At 44.1% G+C, this 23,140-nt stretch overlaps 1 protein-coding gene across 2 annotated transcripts in view; it reads left to right on the top strand.

The window, feature by feature from the left end:
* The first annotated feature begins 19,013 nt into the window (after window positions 1-19,013).
* Window positions 19,014-23,140, top strand: part of VCPIP1 (valosin containing protein interacting protein 1) — a 76,542-nt gene continuing 72,415 nt past the window's right edge. Inside the window, exon 1 of one of the 2 annotated variants that reach the window (XM_029591406.1) lies at window positions 19,014-21,992. In XM_029591406.1, the coding sequence (XP_029447266.1) occupies window positions 19,370-21,992 (2,623 nt within the window). In that variant the 5' untranslated portion in view covers window positions 19,014-19,369. The remainder of the gene's footprint in view (window positions 21,993-23,140) is intronic. The other variant, XM_029591405.1, reaches the window with a different exon arrangement.

The raw sequence follows: 23,140 nt of genomic DNA, 5'->3' as shown, positions 1-23,140 counted from the left end.
TATTTCGTCCTTCACATTCCCCCCATTATGCCATCGCACACTGTAGCAATTTCTATCAATTATTTACAGAAAAAGCACCTCATCTTTTACTCTGTGTCAACAATATAGGATATATGGGGATAATTTTCAAAGGGATTTCTGCACATAAAACAGAAGTGGCCTTTTACAAAACTGTCTGTCCAACATGCAAGTAAATTTATGCGCATTATGTCATGTTTGTGTGCAAGTTTACCTGGACAGAGTGGAGGCGTTCCTGGAGATGGAGTTTGGACTCTGATACATACTTTGTAAAATTCAACCATATGCCTGTAAAATTTCAGGAAACGTTTCTGAGTGCCAAATAGCAGGTGTAACATGTGCAAGGTAGGTTGGTGGGATAATTTACACGTCAAGTCCACTTTGAAAATTGGTGTTATATATATATAATTATATTACACCAACTATATATATAATACATATATAATATGTAGAATTCCTGGATTCAAGAAATCGAGCAGTGCTCATTGATGGCAAAATGTGTTTATTGCAAATGAGAGCCAGCTCAGATTACACTGGATGCAAGAATATTGTATGCAGTTTTTTGATCATTGAGCAAGAATATTTATCTAGACTTAGTTATGGCCGTTTGGCTTTCTGATATCGAGAGAAACTTTCAAACACCCCACTTATTATATGATGAAACTACATACATACATATATATATGTATTATTAGCCTGGGCAAATAAGGGTGAGATATTTTGCTTCATCATTATAAGGGACATTTTGTTCCTTCCTTGCAGGGCTCAGTTTTCAATAGGTTTTGGTGGGTGTATGTGTGTGTCTATGTGTAAGTGCTTATGGGGGGTGGTTTTAGGTAGTTGGGATCTCAATAACATTTTAACAAAAATAAATTAGTTTGATTAAAATTTTTTGAATATATAAGAAGAATGTTTTGAATTTGGTGTTTATATTTGTGTACACAATATTTGAGGAGCAAGGGTATTGAGGCTTCTTTGCATACTTTATTTAATTTATTTTTGTCCCAATCCACGATTTAGTGGTATGCCACTAAATATATGTATTTTCAGCATACGTTAAGTGGGATGTTTGAAAGTTTCTCTCGATATCAGAAAGCCAAACGGCCAAAGCTATGCCTCGCTTGCCCAACGATCAAAAAACTGCATGCAGTATTCTTGCATCCAGTGCAAACTGTGCTGTCTCTCATTTGCAATAAACACATTTCGCCGTCAATGAGCAGGGCTCGATTTCTAGAATCCAGGTCATTATACTAGAAAAACCTCCTGTTTCCAATGTCCTGTTACCTGCTGCAACTATCGGTGCTGCAGCAGGTAACAATCTCAGCAGCTCGCAGGATTCTTCTGAGACCGAGTTGTTTACTGAAACTCCCAGCCGTGCTAGCTCAGGGGAGGGTGTAACGAACGGCAGGCAGCTTCCGTTACCTTGGCAAGAGCTGCAAATTTATGGTTGGGGGATTTTCAGCGTTTGCGGATTTCATAATTCTGTGGGTGCTAGGAAAAACGTTTCGTAGTTCTCTTGGATATCAGAAACATTGCGGGGTTGCTCTTTATAGATTGTCTTAGAATTAAACAAATTCTTGTGACTTTGTGGAAAGACTCGGGCATTTGTGAAACAGAAAGCCTACTACGTCCTGTGTAATGTTGCAACAGTTGGTATGACTGTAGCAATAGCAACACCTATCCTGTAAGGACCAAAAACTAGAGCGCTGCTTCTGTAACTGACCGGATGGGGGCTAAGGGGTGTGCACAGGAAATGTTTTCTTTTTAATTTAATTTGTTGTTTCTTTCATTTAAAAACAGGAACACAAAGCAAACTGAAATAAAAAAAAAACCAAAACACCCTTTTCCTCTTCCCCTGCCCCACAAAAACAAACTCTTCCCTTCCCGCCCTCTCCCAGACCTGTCTTACCTCCATCCAGAACTTGAAAAATTGCAGCAGGAGCAATCCCCAGTAACTTCTGCTTATGACAGAATGGCACCCACCGACCTGAGGCCAGCACCGTTTCCTTTTACAGAAAATGGTGCTGGCCTCAGGTCAGCCGGGGCTGTTCTGAGATAAACAGCAACGGCAGGGCATGAGCAACTGGGGATTGCACCTATCCTATTTTCAAGCTATTCATGGAGTAAAGTGCTAGAAGTTGGAGGTAATAGAGAGCGGCCCTAGAAAAGGGAGGGGGGGGGGGGGGCGACTGTGATGGTGTCAGTAGGACCACAACTTTGGAAATAAAATGAAAAACTAATTGAAACAAAATGGGACATTTCATTAAAATGTACCATTTTGTTTCAAACGAAAGCACATCTCTAAACTTGTGCTCTCTGCTGTTAGATATGGCTGCCTTCCCCTATTCATGAACATGAGATGCAATGTTTTCTCTTCTTCTGCCATGCTGCCCAGCATCCTGTTTCCAACAGTGGCCAATCCAGGCCATAAGAACATGGCAAGTACCCAAAATCTAAGTCTATCCCATGCTACTGTTGCTAATAATAGCAGTGGCTATTCTTTAAGTCAACTTAATAGCAGGTAATGGACTTCTCCAAGAACTTATCCAATCCTTTTTTAAACACAGCTACACTAATTGAACTAACCACATCCTCTGGCAACAAATTCCAGAATTTAATTGTGCGTTGAGTGATAAAGAACTTTCTCCAATTAGTTTTAAATATGCCACATGCTAACGTCAAAGAGTGCTCCCTAGTCTTTCTATTATCCGAAAGACTAAATAACTGATTCACATTAACCCGTTCTAGACCTCTCATGATTTTAAACACCTCTATTATATCCCCCCATATCCCTCTCTTCTCCAAGCTGAAAAGTCCTAACCTCTTTAGTCTTTCCTCATATGGGAGCTGTTCCATTCCTTTTATCATTTTGGTTGCCCTTCTCTGTACCTTCTCCATATCAACTATATCTTTTTTGAGATGCGGTGACCAGAATTGTACACAGTATTCAAGGTGCGGTCTCACCATGGAGTGATACAGAGGCATTATGACATTTTCCGTTTTATTCATTATTCCCTTTCTAATAATTCCCAACATTCTGTTTGCTTTTTTGACTGCTGCAGCACACGGAACCGATGATTTCAATGTGTTATCCACTATGATGCCTAGATCTCTTTCTTGGGTGGTAGCTCCTAATATGGAACTTAACATCGTGTAACTATAGCATAATGCTTTCCACATCTCCCTTTTGAAGCCACTCATCTTGTCGAAATTCTCCAGGATTACACCTGAACCTCAGTCTCTCTCTGCCAAAGAAGACATCACCTATCAGGTGGAAGACATCCTTGATGTAAGAAAACATGGCAGACGATGGGAGTAACTTATTTCCTGGGAAGCATTTGGTACTGAGGAAAATAGTTGGGAGCCTAACATCCTCGAGAAGGAGTTGATCCAACAGTTCCACAGGTCACATCCTAGGAAGCCAAAACCCCTGGGGAGGGGCCCTTAAGAAGAGGGGTACTGTTACTGTTACGCCTGTCAGTCGCAGATGGCTGCGACCTCTCATGCTCACCTCTTTTTCCCTGCTCTGTTAAGTCTGGGAAGAATGGTGATCTCTGCTAATCCCCGCTGACCTCTCCGGCGTTCCTGGGACAGCGAGGGTGCTGCCGACCGCCATCTTGGACCTGGAATTACTTAGGCGTGCATGCGCGCGCACAAGGGCCTCTTTTGAACACGTCATGGCGGGAACCTCGGGGGTGTCCCCTCCCGAAGACGTCAACCCGCTAGTGTATTTAATCCGACTGGCCCTTGCCTTCTTCAAGTTAGCAAGGAATTCAGTCTTGCTGAATCCACCTCATTCAAGGACTTCCTGTTCCTGACATTGGTCTTGACATCTAACGCTCTGAGTACCCGCTCCTCGGGGGCTCCCCTGCATTCCCGGCTATCTGCTCCTAGGAGGGCCTACCTGTCTGTTACTAGACCTACTTCTCAGGTCTCTCTCTCTCTCCAGGAACCATCTATTGTGAGTACCTCTACTGACATCTACTATACAAACTGTATTGAGGATTTCATGCGGTGTAACCTGAGCCTCAGGCCACTACCTCCTTTCTTCAGTAGAAGCTATTCAGCTTTCCTGCACTGCAGAGTATCAACACATCAACTATGGGAGCCACTTCTGGGTTCCGGCATCTCTACCAGTTCTTCAATATCTACTGTACAGACATCCTCGGCATACCCCACTCTGTGGGCCACTACAGATCTGTATTCCTGAGGTGCCTACACTCGTCAGAGGGGATCCCCGGTCTACCCTGCTCCGTGGGTCACTACCGGATCTTCTCATGTGTGGCCTCGCTCTGGGTATTCCCCATTGCTCAGGACTGTACTACTGTTATGTTTTGTAGGGTTTAGGTGGACCCTTGGACACTGTGGCAGCTGACCACGCCCACAGGGGGGGAAGTCCCGTGAGGGGCCACAGGTCAGGCTCAGCTCCGGACACACAAACACAGATGATATCTTTTATTATACAGTTTATGAAGCCACCAGAGGTGGCGGTAGTGAGTAGAAGATGGAGCCCGGCTGGGCTAGTATTCCTCAGGGCGCTGGAACAGCGGCTTCTCCGGTAACAGTGCTGTAGGAAGAAGAACTGAGAAAATGAGTACTCTGAGATATTCACAGAGTCCCCAGTACGGAGAAGCCCCGAGATAGAGAGAGCTGGCCCTCGAGGAGCGAGTACCAGATCCCTGGGCACAGAGACTCATTGGCAAGTACTCACGTAGCAGTTCTCCGTGGAAGATGGCACTGGTGCTAGAACGGAGGCAGGCCCTCGAGGAGCAAGTACCTGGTTCCAGGGAAACAGCTCTGAGGAGTAGATGGTAGTAGTACTCACAGATGGGGTCTGTAGCGAATTCTTCCAAGTAGAAGAGGAGATGGACACAGGCAGCGAGTCAGGGAACATGGGCCCTTGAGGAGCGAGTACCGGTTCCTGATAGTGACCTGAAAGAAGCAGAGAGGCCCCCGAGGAGCGGGTACCTCCTTAACAGCAAAGAGTCCAAACAGAAGTTGGAGGCAGAGTAGCTGGGTATGGAGAATGAATCCCATCCGTAGGAAATCCCCTGCTAACTCAAAGGCTAGCAATAAACAATAGGATTAAATATCCGGGCAATGTGACGTCATCACAGGGGGACGCCCCTGAGGTTCATGCCCTAGAGGAAATAAGAATGAGGGCCGCATGGCGCACGCACCCTAAGGTACCTGAGGAGCATGGCGGGAGGCAGCGCCCAAGCCGGTCTGGGGACACTGGAGAGGACTGCGGGCAGACACCGCGGCATCCAGACGTCCACAGGGAGCAGGAGGAGTTGCAGAAAAAGAAAGGTAGGCGGAGTGAAGCCATCAGACTGCGACAGTTGCAACAATTACTACATCTCCAACTCTGTGGACATTACTTTTTCCTTCCTTCATAATAAAGTCTCTACTTCTAGCTGTGTCCCACGCCACTGAGACTACGCCTGCTGATGGTGAGGCTCACAGGGCTCCTCTCATCTCAACCCAGGGTTCACATTCTTACAAAAACATAACAGCCAGGTGCTCCTCAGTACAGACACAGGCCAGTTTGTCTCCGCCGGAGGCGCTCTTCCGGGGACAGTCACCCACGGCCCAACTGCATGGATTCTTCCATCTTGGCCACGATGGAGACCCTACCAGAGGCAGGGCTAGTGGCGAGTGGGAGTGAACCTGAGAGGGCCTTCTGGGTATCCAATTCTCCCGGTGGCGCTCTTGGAGATGATGATCAATTCGGCCAGCCAGATCAATGAGATCCTCAAGTGAAGGAGGGAGCTCCCGAGCTGCCAGTTCATCCTTCAGCTGCAGGGAAAGTCCATCCAGGTAGATAGCACGCAGGCAGTCTTCCTGCCAGGAGAGTTCTGTAGCTAAAGTCCAAAATTCAATCGTTAATCAAATAGGCTTCTTTGGCCTTGTTGAAGGTATAGCAAATTAGTGCTTGTCACAGCATGCCACCCAGGATCGTCAAAAGTCCTCCGGAACACAGCCACGAATTGAGACAGTTCCTGTAGGAGCGAATCGAATCTCTCCCATAAGGGCGAAGCCCAAGCCAATGCCTTCCCTTCCAGACGAGGCAAGATAAAGGTGACTTTCATGAGTTCATCTTGAAAGATGGAGGGCTGCAGAGTGAACTGCATGTAGTATTGGTTGATGAACTCTCTGCAGAGCTTGGAGTCACTGTTGAAATGAGGCAGAGCTGGTAGAGCCAGCAAGGCTCTAGGATTGGAGGGAGACTGCTGGTGAGAGGAAGCCAGTACTGGAACTGAATTACCGGACAGGTCATCAAGCCAGGCGTGCAAACACTCAAGGGAGGAGGCCAGTGCCTCAAGAAACTGTTGCTGTTCTTGTTGTTACGCTCGGGCTGTGTTCTGGTGTTGTGAACACCACCTTCTGGAGTGACTCCAGGTAGAGAGAGATAGGGATGGCTGGAAGGTCTCTGATGATGGTGACAGTGGAGCAGAGTAAGGCTGGAAGCAGTGTCAAATTCCAGGCTGGGTCAGGGCAGACGGCAGGCAACAGTGTCAGAGTCCAGGCTGGGTCAGGGCAGGCAACAGTGTCAGAGTCCAGGCTGGGTCAAGGTACCTAGTAGTAAGGCAGAGAGCCCGAAGGCCACAAACATGGCAGGGCAGAGGGCCTGAAGGCCACACATGCACACAGTAGGACAGCGGACCTGAAGGCCTCACTCACACGGCAGAGCAGAGGGTCCGAAGGCCACACACACATGGCAGGGCAAAGCAAAGCAGGGTAGAAGGCCCGAAGGCTACACACAGCGCAAGGCAAGGCAAAGCAGGGTAGAAGGCCTGAAGGCCACACACAGCGCAAGGCAAGGCAAAGCAGGGCCCAAAGACCACACGCACAGCAAAGCAAGGAAGGCTAGAGCAGGGAGCCCAGGTGAGCTCGATGCCGAAGCACCGAGGGAACTGCCAGGCAGGGTTATAAAGGGAAGTCCAGAACATAGAGTGAACAAGGAAGATGGACTGGGCCCATCAGGAGAGCCTGCTCTAAAAGGACCCTTGGTGGTGAGGCGGTTGCACAGCAGCCATAGCCGTAACAGTACCCCCCTCTCAAGGCCTCCCCCTCCTCCTGGGTCCCAACTTTGCAGGGGGTACTGAATAATGAAGGCAGACCCCTCCTGGGGCGATGCGGCAGGTTCAACTCCTTCCTGGGGCAGCAAAGCAGTCCATAACCCCTCCTGGGGTGACAAGGGGGACACAAACCCCACCTGGGGCAGCGAAATAGTCCGTAACCCCTCCTGGGGCAAGGTGGCAGGGTTAGACTCCTCCTGGGGCAACAAGGCAGGTACTGACCCCTCCAGGGGCGGCAGCAGCTGGATCGGTACGGACCCCTCCAGGGGCGGCAGCAGCTGGGCCGGTATGGACCCCTCCAGGGACGGCAGCAGCTGGACCGGTACTGACCCCTCCAGGGACGGCAGCTGGATCGGTACGGACCCCTCCAGGGGCGGCAGCAGCTGGGCCGGTATGGACCCCTCCAGGGACGGCAGCAGCTGGACCGGTACTGACCCCTCCAGGGACGGCAGCTGGATCGGTACGGACCCCTCCAGGGGCGGCAGCAGCTGGGCCGGTATGGACCCCTCCAGGGGCGGCAGCAGCTGGGCCGGTACGGACCCCTCCAGGGGCGGCAGCTGGACCGGTTCAAACCCCTCCAGGGACGGCAGCAGGACCGGTTCAGGCCCCTCCCGGGGTGGCACGGCAGGCTCAGGCCCCTCCCGGGGCACAGCAGTAAGTCCAAGCCCCTCCGGGGGCGGCAGGGCAGGCTCAAGCCCCTCCGGGGCTCATGCAGGATGTTTATCCTGTTGGACTCTATGCCATCCCGGACATAAAGCGCCACACCTCCTCCCGGGTGCTCCCCTCTGTCATTGCTACTTAGAGCCTTGATGTAGGTGGTCTATAAATACTAAGTAAATTGGATGCAGCAAGAATGTGGCCATTCCTGCATCTGAGGCTATATTGTTTGGAATGTTTCCTCCTGCTCCTATTTTACATTTCCCTTCCCAACATACCTAGTTAAGTCAATGCAGTGACGGTGTTGGTCTAGGTATCAAGGCTCCTCGTGGAGCGCTGCAATCTTGGCCCTGAATCCAGCCACCAAGTGTCACCCTTAAGCTATAACCCCCACAGGGTCTGTGAACATGGCTTTTGTAGCATTCCAAGGTGAAGCAGGGAACAGAAGACCCAACTTGAGATCAAAATGGGGAATCTCCACATGGCACAGCATAGCACTTGCCACCTGAGCCACTGGGATGGCCCTAAGCATGTTTTTAACAATACCATAGAACTTATATGTGTTTACTCCTTCACAATATAGTTCTGGTTAAGAAAATATAATTTTAGTTTGTTTACTCAAAAAGAGGGTAATTTTCAACAGTGTGCATTAAGTTAACATGTCTAAAGTTACACCTGTTTTTCATAAACTATCCAATGCGAGCTATAGTTTATAAAATGCCACGTATCTCCACTCTGAAAGTATGCACGTATCATCATGGAGTTGTGCATACAGAGGTAAGTTTTATGACCCGTGTACAGACGCACATGTACAAGGCGATTTTAAAACATATGTGCGTATATACGTGTATATGTGCGTGTTTTAAAATTGGCTATCTGTGCATACATGTGCATATGATTCCATATTGACTCATGCATGTGCGCGCAAGTAGCGCCTTGCTCGTATAAGTGAGGGAGATTTTACTAGCACGTGCGCCAACGCAAGTACCTCTTTTCCCAGTTTGTTCCCAGTTCACCCTAGTGAAGGACTTCCCAAACCCCCTAGCTAAAACTCTCCTCCCTTTTACCCTATTATAGCCCCTGACCCTTAAACCTCCGATGACTACCCTATTTTTTTTTTTATTTCACAACTTACACGCCATCCTTAGCAGAAGTAAAGTTACACGATAGGGGATCCTGGCGAGCACTTGTGCGTGTAAAGACTTAATCCCAGACTTCATGGTACAGACCCAGCCTATCCATGCCCTGCCCATGCTCTGCCCCATTTTGTGAAAAACTCTTTTGTGCATGTAACAGGAGATACAGGCGTATTTGCAGTTTTTAAAATTTGCTCAGCATGCGCCAGGCCGAGTCACGAGCATATCTCCTGGCTTTGGTGTGCGTAGGGCTTTGAAAATCGACCAGTTAGTGTGCCCATATAATTTACACACACAATAATTCTAACATGTATGCATGATAACCCTCAATTTATACATTGAGGCAGGTGTTTTATAAAGTTGGCTGATGTCCACGTGCATTTCGCTTCTGAAAATACTTGCGCATGTACTTCCAAGCACCAGTTTGCCAAGGCATCCATTCACTCACCCACTCCGACCACCATTTGCTTCAGAGCCCTCACCCGAAAACTGCAGACAAGTGAGTAGTCTGATTTAAATTTCCACAACCCCTAAAGGTAGTGCATGGCATGTATCCAAACTTTTGCACATGCCATATTCAATCTGTTAAAATCAGCAAATAAATAGTGAGGTTGCATTAAAAATAGCAGAAAGATGATATCTTTAATTTTGTACCATGTGGAAGTTGTATTTGCTTCTGTACAATTTGACCAGGAGTGTCTAAACTTTTGCTCACAACTGTGCATGGCAAAGCATGTTTTCTTCTTAGTAAAGGAGGAAAGAGATTATTTATTTAAAGTTTTTTCTAGACCGACATTCGTTGGGTACATCACATCGGTTTACATGGAACATAAAAGCAGCGTATGAGCTTTACAAAAAACTGATTTCAACACGTAATAACATAACAGAGGTTGCATAAATAACGTGTGATGGTCTAAATAATTAACGTAATATAGGATTAGGTATCGTATGAGTAAATATGCAAAGTTAGTTATTTACAGTTTATTTTCATGGTGAAAGGTAATATAGATTAAATATCACATAAAGTGAAGAATCAACTATTTAGATGTCAAAACTGAGTAAATATAGTAAGGTAGTATAGGTTTAAGTATAATATAATTTTAAGATTACCCAGGAACTGAATGAAAGCCACAGTCCTTGAAGTTTCTTGTCCCTTGTGGAAGGGAGACTAGAAAGTTTGATTCATTTGGAATTTAGGAATTAGACGTTTGTGACAAGAGGTTGTCCTGCAGTAATGCAAACCTTGAGGTTCACCCCATGTCACTCAACCTGAGAGACTTCGTACCAACCCAGCAGAAACTTTGGGAGTGTGTGTGCACAATCTGTGTCACTTGGGAGAAGAAAAAAGACAGCTCCTTATCTTATCCTCACCCAGGAGTCGATGCCTAGCTGCCTATCCAGTGCACTGAGGAGAGGAGACAGCAGCAGAGACCAGCAGTGGATCCCAAGTGTAAAGGGAAATGCAGTGTAGAAATGAGGAACCCTAACATCTACCCCTGTGGAGAGCCCTAAAATTCAGAAAGGGCCAGAGGTGATCCCAAGGGTCTATTCAAGGGAAGAATAGATTGCTTTATTTATTTCTTTATTTAAAATCTTTTCTATACCGTCGTTTAGTAATGCACCATCACAACGATTTACGGAGAGGCACGTAAATTTATATTTGGTTAAAATCTTTTTAACACAGTGCCAATACATTTATCAGTAACATGTTTTCATAATATAAGGTATATGATGAGTGATCTGGATCTTGTCCTTTTATATGATTAATAAGAAAACCATACAAGAATTGTACTTTATACTGCAGATCTCTTATATTAGTCTATAATTATGAGTAAAAACAATAAAATATACAAGTACGCTACTAGATGACTTTGTGCTGTGTGTAGATGTTCTTTTGCTTGTTCATTTATACTTCTTATTCTCCATTCTCATTGTGAAATGCTTTTTGAAAAGCCATGTTTTTAAACTTTTTTTAAAGAGTTGTAAATTTTTAATTATTTTATTTATTTATTATTTTTTATATACCGACATTCGATCTGAGATATCACATCGGTTTACATTCAGGTACTGTAGGTATTTCCCTATCCCCAGAGGGCTTACAATCTAAGTTTTGTAAATCTTTCTGTAATCTTGTTTCGAGTGGTAATGAGTTCCATAATGTTGGTCCGGCTAATGATAGTGCTCGCTCTCTAACTTGGGTCAGGTTTGCTGTCTTGACCGAGGGGATGGTTAGTAGAGCTTTATTAGCTGATCTAAGATTTCTCTGTGGGATGTGTAAGCGAAGTGCTGTGTTTAGCCAATCCGCTTTTTCTTCGTTGATCAGTTTGTGAATTGTGCAAAGTGTTTTATATTGCACTCTTTGTTCTATCGGCAGCCAATGTCAGTGTACATTATGGATGCCAAACCCAAAAAATGTAACAGATGTCAAGTTATTTTAATTGAGATTATTTTGTGTTAAAACATCACACCTGTATGAGGAGACTTTATTGCAGAAAAAGAGTAGCGCTTAAACCCAAGGGTCTTGAAGCAGTGCTTCCCCCCACCCTTGTTATTAAAATTTTGGGATCTGGAGAGGGCAAAAAGTATCAGCCAGCCCCTGTCGTACATCTTCCATGCTCAGTGAGGACACTGACAGAGGGGCTACATACAGTATGTTTGAATGTTCATTTGAATAGACATTTCCAGCCAAATCTGCGGCACAGTGTTCCAGCAGGTATTAACACCTTATTCCATTGGGACTTAAGGATGTGCGGAGGGCTAATACTATGACCAGTATGGCTTAAATGTCTTCACGCACATGTTGGACGCACTTTTTCATGTGTGGCACCTCTAAGGGTTGGCCACTAGCTGTTACTAGGTCCCTGCTTAGAACCCTCCATCTATGAACTTTCCATCCCTCTCAGTGCCTCCTAACCTGGAGCGCTGTGGTTAGATACCTCATCCTAATTAACCCAGCCATTTTAGTGCTCGGGGTGGACAGTGTTAGAAAGCCTTGTAACAGTGAAGATGCTTTTTTTTAACCTCTCTGATGAGACCTCCCAGCCTCACCCTGAGCTTTAAGTTGAAGGGACTCCTCATTGTGTACTCCCTACTAGAGGGTCTTGCTTCCATTAATTACAGAAAGATAGATTTTGAGCCGGATTTCCTTTTGGTCTTTCAATCCAGAGGACTGAAGACCATGAATGTGCAAGACTGGGAGACCCTGATCAGATTTCTACTTATGGGACCAGGATGGGCCGGGTGTCCAGGATTGATAAGGATTCAGGTAGGGCTGTTTTGCTGTGTTTGAGGGGACCCCTCCAATAGGATTCCTAGTTAATCGCTGGGTGAGCTTTGCGCAATTAAAATCACCATGGGAAGCTCTATTCAGATGCCTGAAACAAAGGACACCTACCTACAGAGAAATTTACCAATGTACCAACAGTCAGATGTAACTTCAATCTTATGGACAAATGGACTTTAATTTAATTATTTCCAATCAATAAACTTTAATTTAATACCCAAAGCCTAGTCCTGCCTGGTTTGTCCCAGCATCTCACCCCTTGGAATGCAGTCACTATATACACACATTGTCTGGGCCATGGGATAGAGAGTCAAGCATGGGAGTTAATTGCCAGCAGGAGCAGGAAAAAAAAATAGTTTGTGTGCCCCCAAGTAAGAGTTGCACATCTATAGAGGAGACAGTGCACAGTGATTTCAGGGTTTTTAATTTCATAAAACAAAAACTGGTTTGGTCAGTAAAAGTCCTATATAGGACTTACCTTCCTACTATCTTCATCCACTAGGCCTCAAGATCTAATAGGCCCCCAGTCCTTACATCAGAATATATTCCAGTTCTTATGAGGTCTTCACATCAAGATCTTTCAGGAGCAGTAGGAATCCTCCAACCTTTCCTGGACTAGGCCCAATCTGAACTGTAGCTCCATCCACAAGGACAGGCCTATCAGGTTCCTTTGGCCAAATTACAGACTGCTGCTTAGCTTTCTAGGTTTTCCAGCTTTAAAACAGCCCAGTTCAGTGATGGTTTCACAGCATTTCCCTTCCACGGCAATTTAAATCAGAAAAGGTGGTTTCACAGCAAGCAAACACTCATGTGAAGCCAGTTTCTTCAGCCTAGTGCTTCCTCTGCTTTATCTATGGTGATCCCTACCCCTGCCTCCTGCTACAATTCCTAACCAAAGGCTGCTGGATCTCTTTGTAAGTTGCACTTCTCTTCAGTATGTTTCATTTCTCTGCATTAGAATGTGTAGCAGGTTCTCCCACCCCAATAAAATTACACATTTGGCCAATAAGAAAAACATTTTTTGTATGATAGTTTCTCTTGATGCCAATAGGGGTTATGATAGGCTGCACTGGCCCTTTTTATTTTCTGTGCTGCATAAATATGGTTTTCCTGATATCTTTATTGACTGGATAAACCCTTTATGCAAATCTATGGACCAGGGTGCTAACAAAGGATTCTCTCCATATATTCTTTTCTATCTTTAGTGGTACTAGACAAGGTTGTCCCCTTTCTGTTTGATTTAGCAATTGGGCATTTAGTACAGAAAATACACACTGATCCACTACTCAGCAAATATAAATGTAATGGGAGCTGCAAACAAAATTTCTATATAAAATTTCCTTTTAGTATTCTCTAAGAATAAGGTTCACCCTGGTAAATTATGCGCCAAAGAAATCTAATTATGCTAAATTATACAAACGTAATTATTTGTAAGATGGTCCCAAATTTTCTCCTTGCTAGAGTCCATCAGTGTTCTTAAAAGACCCTGAATGAGGTTAAGTGATGTCAAAGAAGAGTAAGAATGTCAGAAGAGATTTTGATACTCCCCAAGAGGCGTCATGAGTTTAACAAAACAAGCCTCAGGGAAAAGCCCAGAAAGGAGGGGCCCTGGCACAGACAGTTTACCTGTCAGGGTGTGCATTTGCTACAGTGAGTGACTAAAGGATTATTACATTGTTTAAATGTGCTAAAGTACCTGCATACATTTCTAATACAGGGTAAATACTGTTATAATGTATGTAGGCCCTGTCCCAACTTCTTCTGGCATGCAGGGGAGGTCATGGGCCAGAGCAGTACCCATGCTCTTGGGTTTCTCTCACACAGGTGGAAAGAGTCTGTCTTTCAAGACATTTAAGGATTTTGCTTTCTCACCTGGGGCTCTTCTGCAGTCAGTCCAGTCAACATCAAATGTCACACTTCACACTGTAGCTGTTGTTCACCAAAATAAAATCCTTTACTGGTCACTGATTGCCGGAAGCAAAATCCATACAGTACACCATAGCTTAGTGCGCCAATCAGTAAGAAAAAAAAAGCCCAGTAGCACAAAAATACACATATTATTCCAATGAACAAAGAATACGTCTAGGACCAGATGCCCTCAGGACCCTTACTCCCTGCTCATCTGCCCCCTCCTTCCCCCCAGTTCTTATCAAGGCTTCCTTTCCTCCCTCCCTCCCTTTCCCTGACCAGTAAAAGACATTTGTTGCAAAGTCTGTGGGTACTTTTCTACATGCGCACTTTGCAGGTCCAATTTACAAAAGGAAAAGTTTAGTTTATCTGCATTCAATGACTGCCTTTCTATTGAGAACACCAAAGCAATGTACCCTATAACTCTATGGGGAATTTCCCTTGTAAAACGATCTTGCAGGTTCATGGGTAAAAAGTAGTTGAGGGGTGTGCAAGATCCACAAGGATTTTGAAAATTACCCCCTATGTGTAATGATGTATAATGAAGCTGTTAAAGGCATCAATTATGGGTGGGCTCCTTTTTTACTACATTTGAGGATCTTAGGGGTAAATTTCATTTACCGGTACATACTCATTATATTTAGTTGCATATACGTAAACTGACTTTGGAGCGGGCTGCGGGAGAGAAATCCCTCCAAAAGAGGAATCTCACTGAAAAAATATTAACACAGAAGGGATCTGTACTCAAGGGTATCACAAAATTATATCGTTATTTAGCATTTGGTGATGGTGAGTTGGGATACTAATGCATTGCTTATTGCTTAATGTAATTGTGTCTCAAGCTGGAATTGGATGAAACTGATTCACAATTGATATGGGGATCGGCAGCAAAGATATCCATCTGTAAAAAAAAGTCAGGAGCTTATATATAAACTACTACACAGAGTAAATAGGTATCCAGTATTCTTTTCCAAGTTTAGTTCCTCTAGTCCTTATTGGCAACACTGTGGCGCCCTTGGGACTTATTTTCATATGTGGTGGGACTGTATTAAGGTACAGCAATTTTGTGGAGAGATATATGTGATTATTCAAATTATAGTTGCCTCCTCTTTTGATTTGATTCCACAGTTATGCCTTAAGAATGGTGGAAGGAAGGTGATTTGTTTACTGGCTAAAAAGTGAGGTAAAAAAGGCTATTTTAGCCAAAAGATCTTCTTTCAAAAATCGGAAGAAGGATCCATCAGAAGAAAATAGGGTAAAGCATAAGCATTGGCAAGTTAAATGTAAAATACTGATAAAACAGGATAAAAGAGAATCTGAAAAGAAGTTGGCCATAGAGGCAAACACTCATAATAAAAACTTTAAAAAATATATCCGAAGCAGAAAGCCTGCAAGGTAGTCGGTTGGACCATTAGATGATCAAGGGGTTAAAGGGGCTCTTAGGGAAGATAAGGCCATTGCAGAAAGACTAAATGAAATCTTTGCTTCAGTGTTTACTGAAGAGAATGTTGGGAAGATACCCATTCCGGAGAAGGTTTTCATGGGTGATGATTCAGATGAACTGAACCAAATTACGGTGAACTTGGAAGATGTGGTAGGCCAGACTGACAAACTGAAGACTAGTAAATCACCTGGACCAGATGGTATAAACACCAGGCTTCTGAAAGAACTAAAAAATGGAATTTCAGATCTATTACAATTAATTTGTAACCTATCATTAAAATCATCTGTTGTATCTGAAGACCGGTGAGCCTGACTTCAGTGCCAGGAAAAATCGTGGAAACTGTTATAAAGAATAAAAATCACAAAACATTTAGATAGACATGGTTTAATGGGACACAGCCAACATGGATTTACCCAAGAGAAGTCTTGCCTCACAAATCTACATTTTTTTGAAGGGGTGAATAAACATGTGGATAAAGTTAAACTGGTAGATGTGGTGTATTTGGATTTTCAGAAGGAGTTTGACAAAGTCCCTCAAGAGAGGCTTCTAAGAAAACTAAAAGTCATGGGACAGGAGGCAATTTCCTTTTGTAGATTGCAAACTGGTTGAAAGACAGGAAACAGAGAGTAGGATTAAATGGTCAGTTTTCACAGTGGAAAAAGATAAACAGTGGAGTGCCTCAGGGATCTGTACTTGGACCGGTGATTTTTAATATATTTATAAATGATCTGGATAGGGGTACAACGAGTGAGGTGATCAAATTGGCAGATGACACAAAATTATGCAGAGTAATTAAATCTCAAGCGGATTGTGATAAATTGCAGGTGGAACTTGTCAGACTGGAAGATTGGGCTCCCAAATGGCAGATGAAATTTAATGTGGACAAGTGCAAAGTGGTGCATATAGGGAAAAATAACCATTGCTGTAGTTACACAATGTTAGTTTCTATCTTAGGAGTTACCACCCAGGAAAGAGATCTAGGTGTCATAGTACATTGAAATCTTTGGCTCAGTGTGCTGTGGCAGTCAAAAAAGCAAACATAATGTTAGGAATTATTAGGAAGGGAATGGCAAATAAAACGGAAGATGTCATAATGCCTCTGTTTTGCTCCATAGTGAGATCAAACCTTGAATACTGTGTGCAATTCTGGTTGCCATATCTCAAAAAGGATATAGTTGCCCTGGAGAAAGTTCAGAGAAGGGCAACCAAAATGATAAGGGGCATGGAACGGCTACCCTATGGGGAAAGGCTAAAGAGGTTAGGGTTGTTCAGTTTGGAGAAGAGACGTCTGAGGTGGGGATATGATAGAGGTCTACAAAGTCATGAAAGAACTCTCTCGGATAGTAGAATGACTAGGGGGCACTCCACGAAGTTAGCAAATAGCTCATTTAAAACAAATCGAAGACAATTCTTTCACTCAGTGCATAGTTAAGCTCTGAAATTCATTGCCAGAGGATGTGTTTACAGCAGCTACTGTTACTGGATATAAAAAAGGTTTGGATAAGTTTCTAGAGGAATAATCCATAAACTACTATTAATCAGTAAGGAATAGTAGCTTGAGATCTATTTAATGTTTGGGTACATGCCAGATACTTGTGACTTGGTTTGGCCACAGTTGGAAACAGGAAGCTGGGCTTGATGGACCCTTGGTCTGACCCGATATGGCATATCTAATGTTCTTATGTTCTCTTGGGATACTGGAGTCAGGTGGATCTGGATAAGAACAGACAGAGGTTGGAGAGTCTTTTACATGCTGCTCAATTCACTATTGCCTTCTTCTGAAAAAGGTGTCCGCAACTCTCCCATTGGTATACTACTCTAGCGGAAATTGCCCTGATGGATAAGATTACTTATATATGGGATAAGGCTGCACAATATAATGCAATATAGGAAAGATATTGGGACTGGAGACAGCGTACAGGTTCATAAAGGCAATATTTGTTTTTTTTCTTTTGTGGTAATGTTTTATGAAGCTCCTTGTCTGGGCTTTGAGGTTTTTCTTTTATTGGATTGCTTTGAATTTATGAGTGATTATATTGTCACTGTATTTATGTGTCTTTTTACCTTGTAACATATTTTACCTTGCAAAATTATGGGATGTATCAGAGTGTGAACTTTGTGGTTACAATGACTGTTGATTTCTGTGAGTTTCTCTAAATAAAAAGTTAAAAAAAGGTCTTCTCCTAACATAGGATTAAAGACAAAGTGTCCTAATGTTACAGTTTATTTTAAATTTGTTGATCAGCAAAGTCTGATAATTCTAGAAAACCAGACATAGTGGTAAAGGAGAAAACAACAAAAATAGCATTACTAATAGAAATATCAGTACTAAGTAACTATTTTGGACAAATTCCGTGTGATACAATCAAAGATCAGATACAATCAAAGATCAGAAAAATGTGACCTAAAGATACAGAATCAGTCCTATTTGTTTGGGCACTACTCACCTGATTAAAAAGAACTTCCAAGCTTACCTCAGTATGTTGCCTGTACTGTATATAAACAGCTTAATAAGCTTCAGAAAAAAAGCTATTTGGCACAATGCAAGTATTGACAAGAGCACTAGCAGTAAATTTCAGAGATTAAGTTCATACCCCACATACTGTACCCTGGGTTCAGAGAGGTTCATTCTTGTTATCATATGTGCAAGACAAATTCAATATAAATCTTGTATCTCCAGTTCTGCAAATATATATTTTGTGACCACAGACCTCCATGCCCCCCAACACGCACACACATACCCCTCTAACAATGGGGGCAGTGCAGGATACTTTCCCCTACACCATACCATGAAAAAAATATTCTGGTATCATCTTTGATTACAATTATCAGTTCAAAAGTTCATCACAGCACTCACACTGAATAGCCATTTCGCAACACGCTGTAATAATTCTGCAGGGAACTTCATTTTCAGTTTTTATTTCATTTTTCTTGGGACTATACCAGCGTTTATTACAACAATAACAGAAATTGTATTTACCCTAAAAAATGGAGTGTAATTTTTTTCCACTGATTGTTCCCGTTTTCTCTTTGTTGTAATAAACACTTATAAATTATTGCGTAAAATAAAATAAAAACTGAAAAGGTCCCTATATATCTGCTATCTCTATCTCATATACTAAAACATGACATTATAGCGATTCAAGTAGAATACCACAGTTTTATCCTGTCAGAGATCAGCGTTCTTAAAAAACTTATTTGTTCATCTACTTTCTTACATAAATTATCATAATCTAAATTCCCACTGGCAGCTAATTCAAAGAAGAGTTCACGGAATAAATCTCTTATCGCATAGAAGGGGGGTCAAGCATCATCCAATTATCGCGTAACACCATCCTAAACACACCAACTCCCGATACAGCAAACCCAACTGGTAGCAAAAAAAAAAAAAAAAAAAAGCCCAAACACTACATCTCCCGGCGGGCATTGTGAGATAAGCGGACCCCGCCCCAGGGCATCCGGGTCCTTACAGTCCCTCTCACACTGAACCGCCAGCAATAGAACGCACAGCGAGCCTTTACCCAGAATACTACAATTACCGGCTGTCTAGACGCCGCCCACGCATGCGCACTGAGCCACGTCGCGGAGGGGAGGCCGTTACGTCCCGCAACGGTTGCGGGCGGTGAAAAAGCAATAAGACGCTCAGGCGCTTCCGCATCGGCTCTGTCCGGGTCCCGTAAAAACAATATCCAGTGTGCGGACGCGATTCCACCCGTGATTAAACCGCGGAGGGCAAACTTCCCGCGGGGAACCGGAGAGCGCTGCGGCGGACGATGAGTCTGTGAAACAACCCCCCCCCCCCTCACTCCGGCGTACGCGGGGACCCGGGAGCGGCGCGGAGATGTCCCAGCAGCCGGCCTCCAAGCGCAAAGACCGGCGCATCCTGTCGGGCAACTGCCCGGAGCCAGGCTGCCAGGCGCGGCTTTTCTTCCCGGCGCATGGCGTGGCCAGCATCGAGTGCACCGACTGCGGCCGGCGGCACGAGCAGCGCAGCCTGCTGGGCGTGGAGGAGGTGACCGACCCGGACGTGGTGCTGCACAACTTACTGCGGAGTGCCCTGCTCGGTGTAACGGGCGCCCCCAAGCGGAGCGGCGAGCTGGTGAAAGTTATGGGCCTCTCCAACTACCACTGCAAGCTGCTCGCTCCCATCCTGGCCCGCTACGGCATGGACAAGCAGACGGGCAAGGCCAAGCTGCTAAAGGAGATGAACCAGGGTGACCTCTTCGACTGCGCCCTGCTGGGCGACCGGGCCTTCCTCATCGAGCCCGAGCACGTCAACACGGTGGGCTACGGCAAGGACCGCTCGGGTAGCCTTGTCTACCTGCATGACACGCTGGAGGACATCAAGAAGGCCAACGGCAACCAGGAGTGCTTCATCCCGGTCCACGTGGATGGGGACGGCCACTGCCTGGTCCACGCTGTGTCCAGGGCCCTGGTGGGCAGGGAGCTCTTCTGGCACGCCTTGCGGGAGAACCTGAAAAGGCATTTCAAGGAAAATCTCGGGAGGTACAAGGCGCTCTTTCATGATTTTATTGATGCGGATGAATGGGAGGACATAATCAATGAGTGCGACCCCTTGTTCATCCCACCTGAAGGGGTACCCTTGGGGCTTAGAAACATTCATATTTTTGGCTTGGCAAATGTCCTTCATCGCCCCATCATTTTGTTAGATTCATTGAGTGGCATGAGAAGTTCAGGGGATTATTCCGCTACTTTTCTCCCAGGACTTATACCTGTGGAAAAATGCAGAGGAAAAGATGGGCAGTTGAACAAGCCTATTTGTATTGCTTGGAGTAGTTCTGGTCGTAATCATTACATTCCTCTGGTTGGAATAAAAGGTATTTCTTTGCCTAAAATACCAATGAAATTACTTCCCAAAGCCTGGGGGGTTCCGCAAGATTTAATTAAGACATATGTCAAACTGGAAGAGGATGGGAGTTGTGTAATTGGAGGCGACAGAGGTTTGCAAGACAAGTATTTGATGAGGCTCGTTGCTGCAATGGAAGAAGTTTTTATGAACAAGTTTGGTATACATCCTAGTTTGGTAGCTGACATGCATCAGTACTGCTACAGGAGGACTGGTGTAATAGGAGTTCAGCCCGAAGAAGTGACTGCGGCTGCCAAAAAGGCAGTGACAGAGAATCGCCTTCACAAGTGTCTGATCTGTGGTGCCCTGTCAGAAATTCATGTTTCCTTAGAATGGTTGGCTCCTGGAGGAAAACTCTATAATTTAGCAAAAACTACGCATGGGCAGCTAAGGCCTGACAAGAACTACAGCTTTCCCCTCAACAGCTTGGTGTGCTCTTATGATGCTGTGAAAGATGTTCTAGTCCCAGACTATAGTCTGAGTACTCTGACTGCTTGTAACTGGTGCCATGGTACCTCAGTACGCCGAGTCAAAAATGATGCATCCATTGTGTATTTAGATGGAGACCGAACCAATAGTAGGTCCACCGGTGGAAAATGCGGTTGTGGATTCAAACATTATTGGGAAGGTAAAGAATATGACAATCTTCCTGAAGCTTTTCCCATTACATTGGAGTGGGGTGGTAGAGTGGTAAGAGAAACAGTGTATTGGTTCCAGTATGAAAGTGATGTTTCTCTGAACAGCAATGTGTATGATGTCTCTATGAAACTTGTTACCAAGCATTTTCCTGGTGAGTTTGGTAGTGAAATTTTAGTTCAGAAAGTAGTTAATACAATATTGCATCAAACTGCCAAAAAGAATCCTGACGATTATACCCCTGTTAATATTGATGGTGCTCATGCTCAGAGAATTGATGATTTTAAACCTGGACAGGACTCTGAGGTGCATCCTCCAACAAAAATTATCCTTACAGGACAGAAAGGGAAAACCTTGCACAAGGAGGAGCTAAATATGAGCAAAACTGAAAGAACTATTCAACAGAATATTTCAGAACAAGCTTCCTTATTACAGAAACGGAAAACCGAGAAACTGAAACATGAACAGAAAGAGCATCCAAGATCTGCATCCCCCAATACTATTCGAGATGGCTCATCGTCAGCACCCCCTACACCTACAAAAGTTCCTTATTTCCCTGCTGCTTCAAAAGAAAAAAAGATCAGGATCACAACTTACGATGGGCGACAAGCAATGCTCACTCTGAAGTCCTCAACCACGTTTTATGAACTGCAGGAAAACATTGCCAGAGAATTTTCTATCCCTCCATATTTGCAATGCATACGCTTTGGTTTCCCTCCTAAAGAGCTTCTACCACCCCGGGAAGGAATGGAAAATGAGCCCGTTCCCTTGCAGCATGGTGACAGAATATCCATAGAGATCATGAAGGGCAAGGAGGAACCTAGCCAGCCTACATTAGCCCACTCGGCCCATGAAGTGAAACCTGAAGATGTTACCATAATTAGCAAGAATTCTTCTAAAGAACTGCAAGAGCAGATTGACAAAGAGATGTATTCCTTGTGTCTTCTGGCTACTCTAATGGGTAAGAGAAAAAGGCTACTTCTGTGTAGTTTTATTTTTTAAAGATCCCCTGGCCTAGAATACACAATGTAAAGTAAAGGCTTGGTCAAGTGCCCAACATAGTAAGAACCTTGTACCAATCTACTGTTCTTTGGTCCTGTCCCCATTCCAGGTATATAGCACTGCAATAATTCCCAGTCTCTGATCCTCAGTCATATCTGAAAATCTTTGCAGAGGTCCAAATACAGTAAATGACAAAACAGCTTCCTGTCCCTGGTATCCTAACTTGATGTCACTCTGTATAGTGCTTCTGACTTCTGTTTATCACACCTACGTTCTACTGTTATGACATGCGTTAAGCAGGAAGTATAATGAACCATGAAGCATAAAAAAAAATCCACATTTGGTTTGTCGCCTTGGGTATGTTTGATAACATCTAAAGCTTTACATGCTATAGCTTTAAGAAAGGGCTATGAAATGGTGACACAAAGGTAGCTTATGTTATGACTCCCATAATGCACTTCAGATTGTCACAGGTTTAGAATTATTGGGGCCCAGGGATAGAGCACTGATGAAACTTATGATTTTGATAAAGTAATTGGTACTGCAAATGGTCAGATCATGGAAATGGATGCCTGGAGCTACCTTTTGAGGAATGACATAGTTTGTGAAGGTGAGAAATACTGTGCTATGTTTTTGGTTTTGTCTGCAGTCAACCTGCATGTCATGAGATGCTACTGCAAGCCTGGTTTTGTAACTCCTGTTTGTGCCAGTTGGTTTATTTTGATGTCTATTCTTCATAAAACTTTGGGGATGAGGGTAAATTAAAACCAGTATGGGTCACAATCTCTTGTTGATCACAGACTTTTCAACCAGTATATTTGAGTCTAATTTAGGGGTAAGAAGTACTCTACCTAAATTAAATGGATTGAGCTTGGTTTTAGTTAATGGGGAAGACAGCTTTACATAGAATGGTAAAGGGGGAGTAAGAAGAGAATGGAACTTGATTTAATCTGTTACATAAGGTATGCAATGTTGAGAAGAAAATGTGTGGTGTCCATTTTTAAATGTCCTACAGCACAGTAAAACCAACCTTGGCTATGGATATAGGATTTTTCTCAATCAGTATTACATTTAAAAAAAACAAATCTGCTATTGGAAATGGTTATA

Source organism: Rhinatrema bivittatum, chromosome 2 (assembly GCF_901001135.1).
Source record: "Rhinatrema bivittatum chromosome 2, aRhiBiv1.1, whole genome shotgun sequence".
Classification (NCBI taxonomy): domain Eukaryota; kingdom Metazoa; phylum Chordata; class Amphibia; order Gymnophiona; family Rhinatrematidae; genus Rhinatrema; species Rhinatrema bivittatum.
Note: the sequence above shows the minus strand (reverse complement) of the source record. Positions and strands in the feature narration are given on the sequence as shown.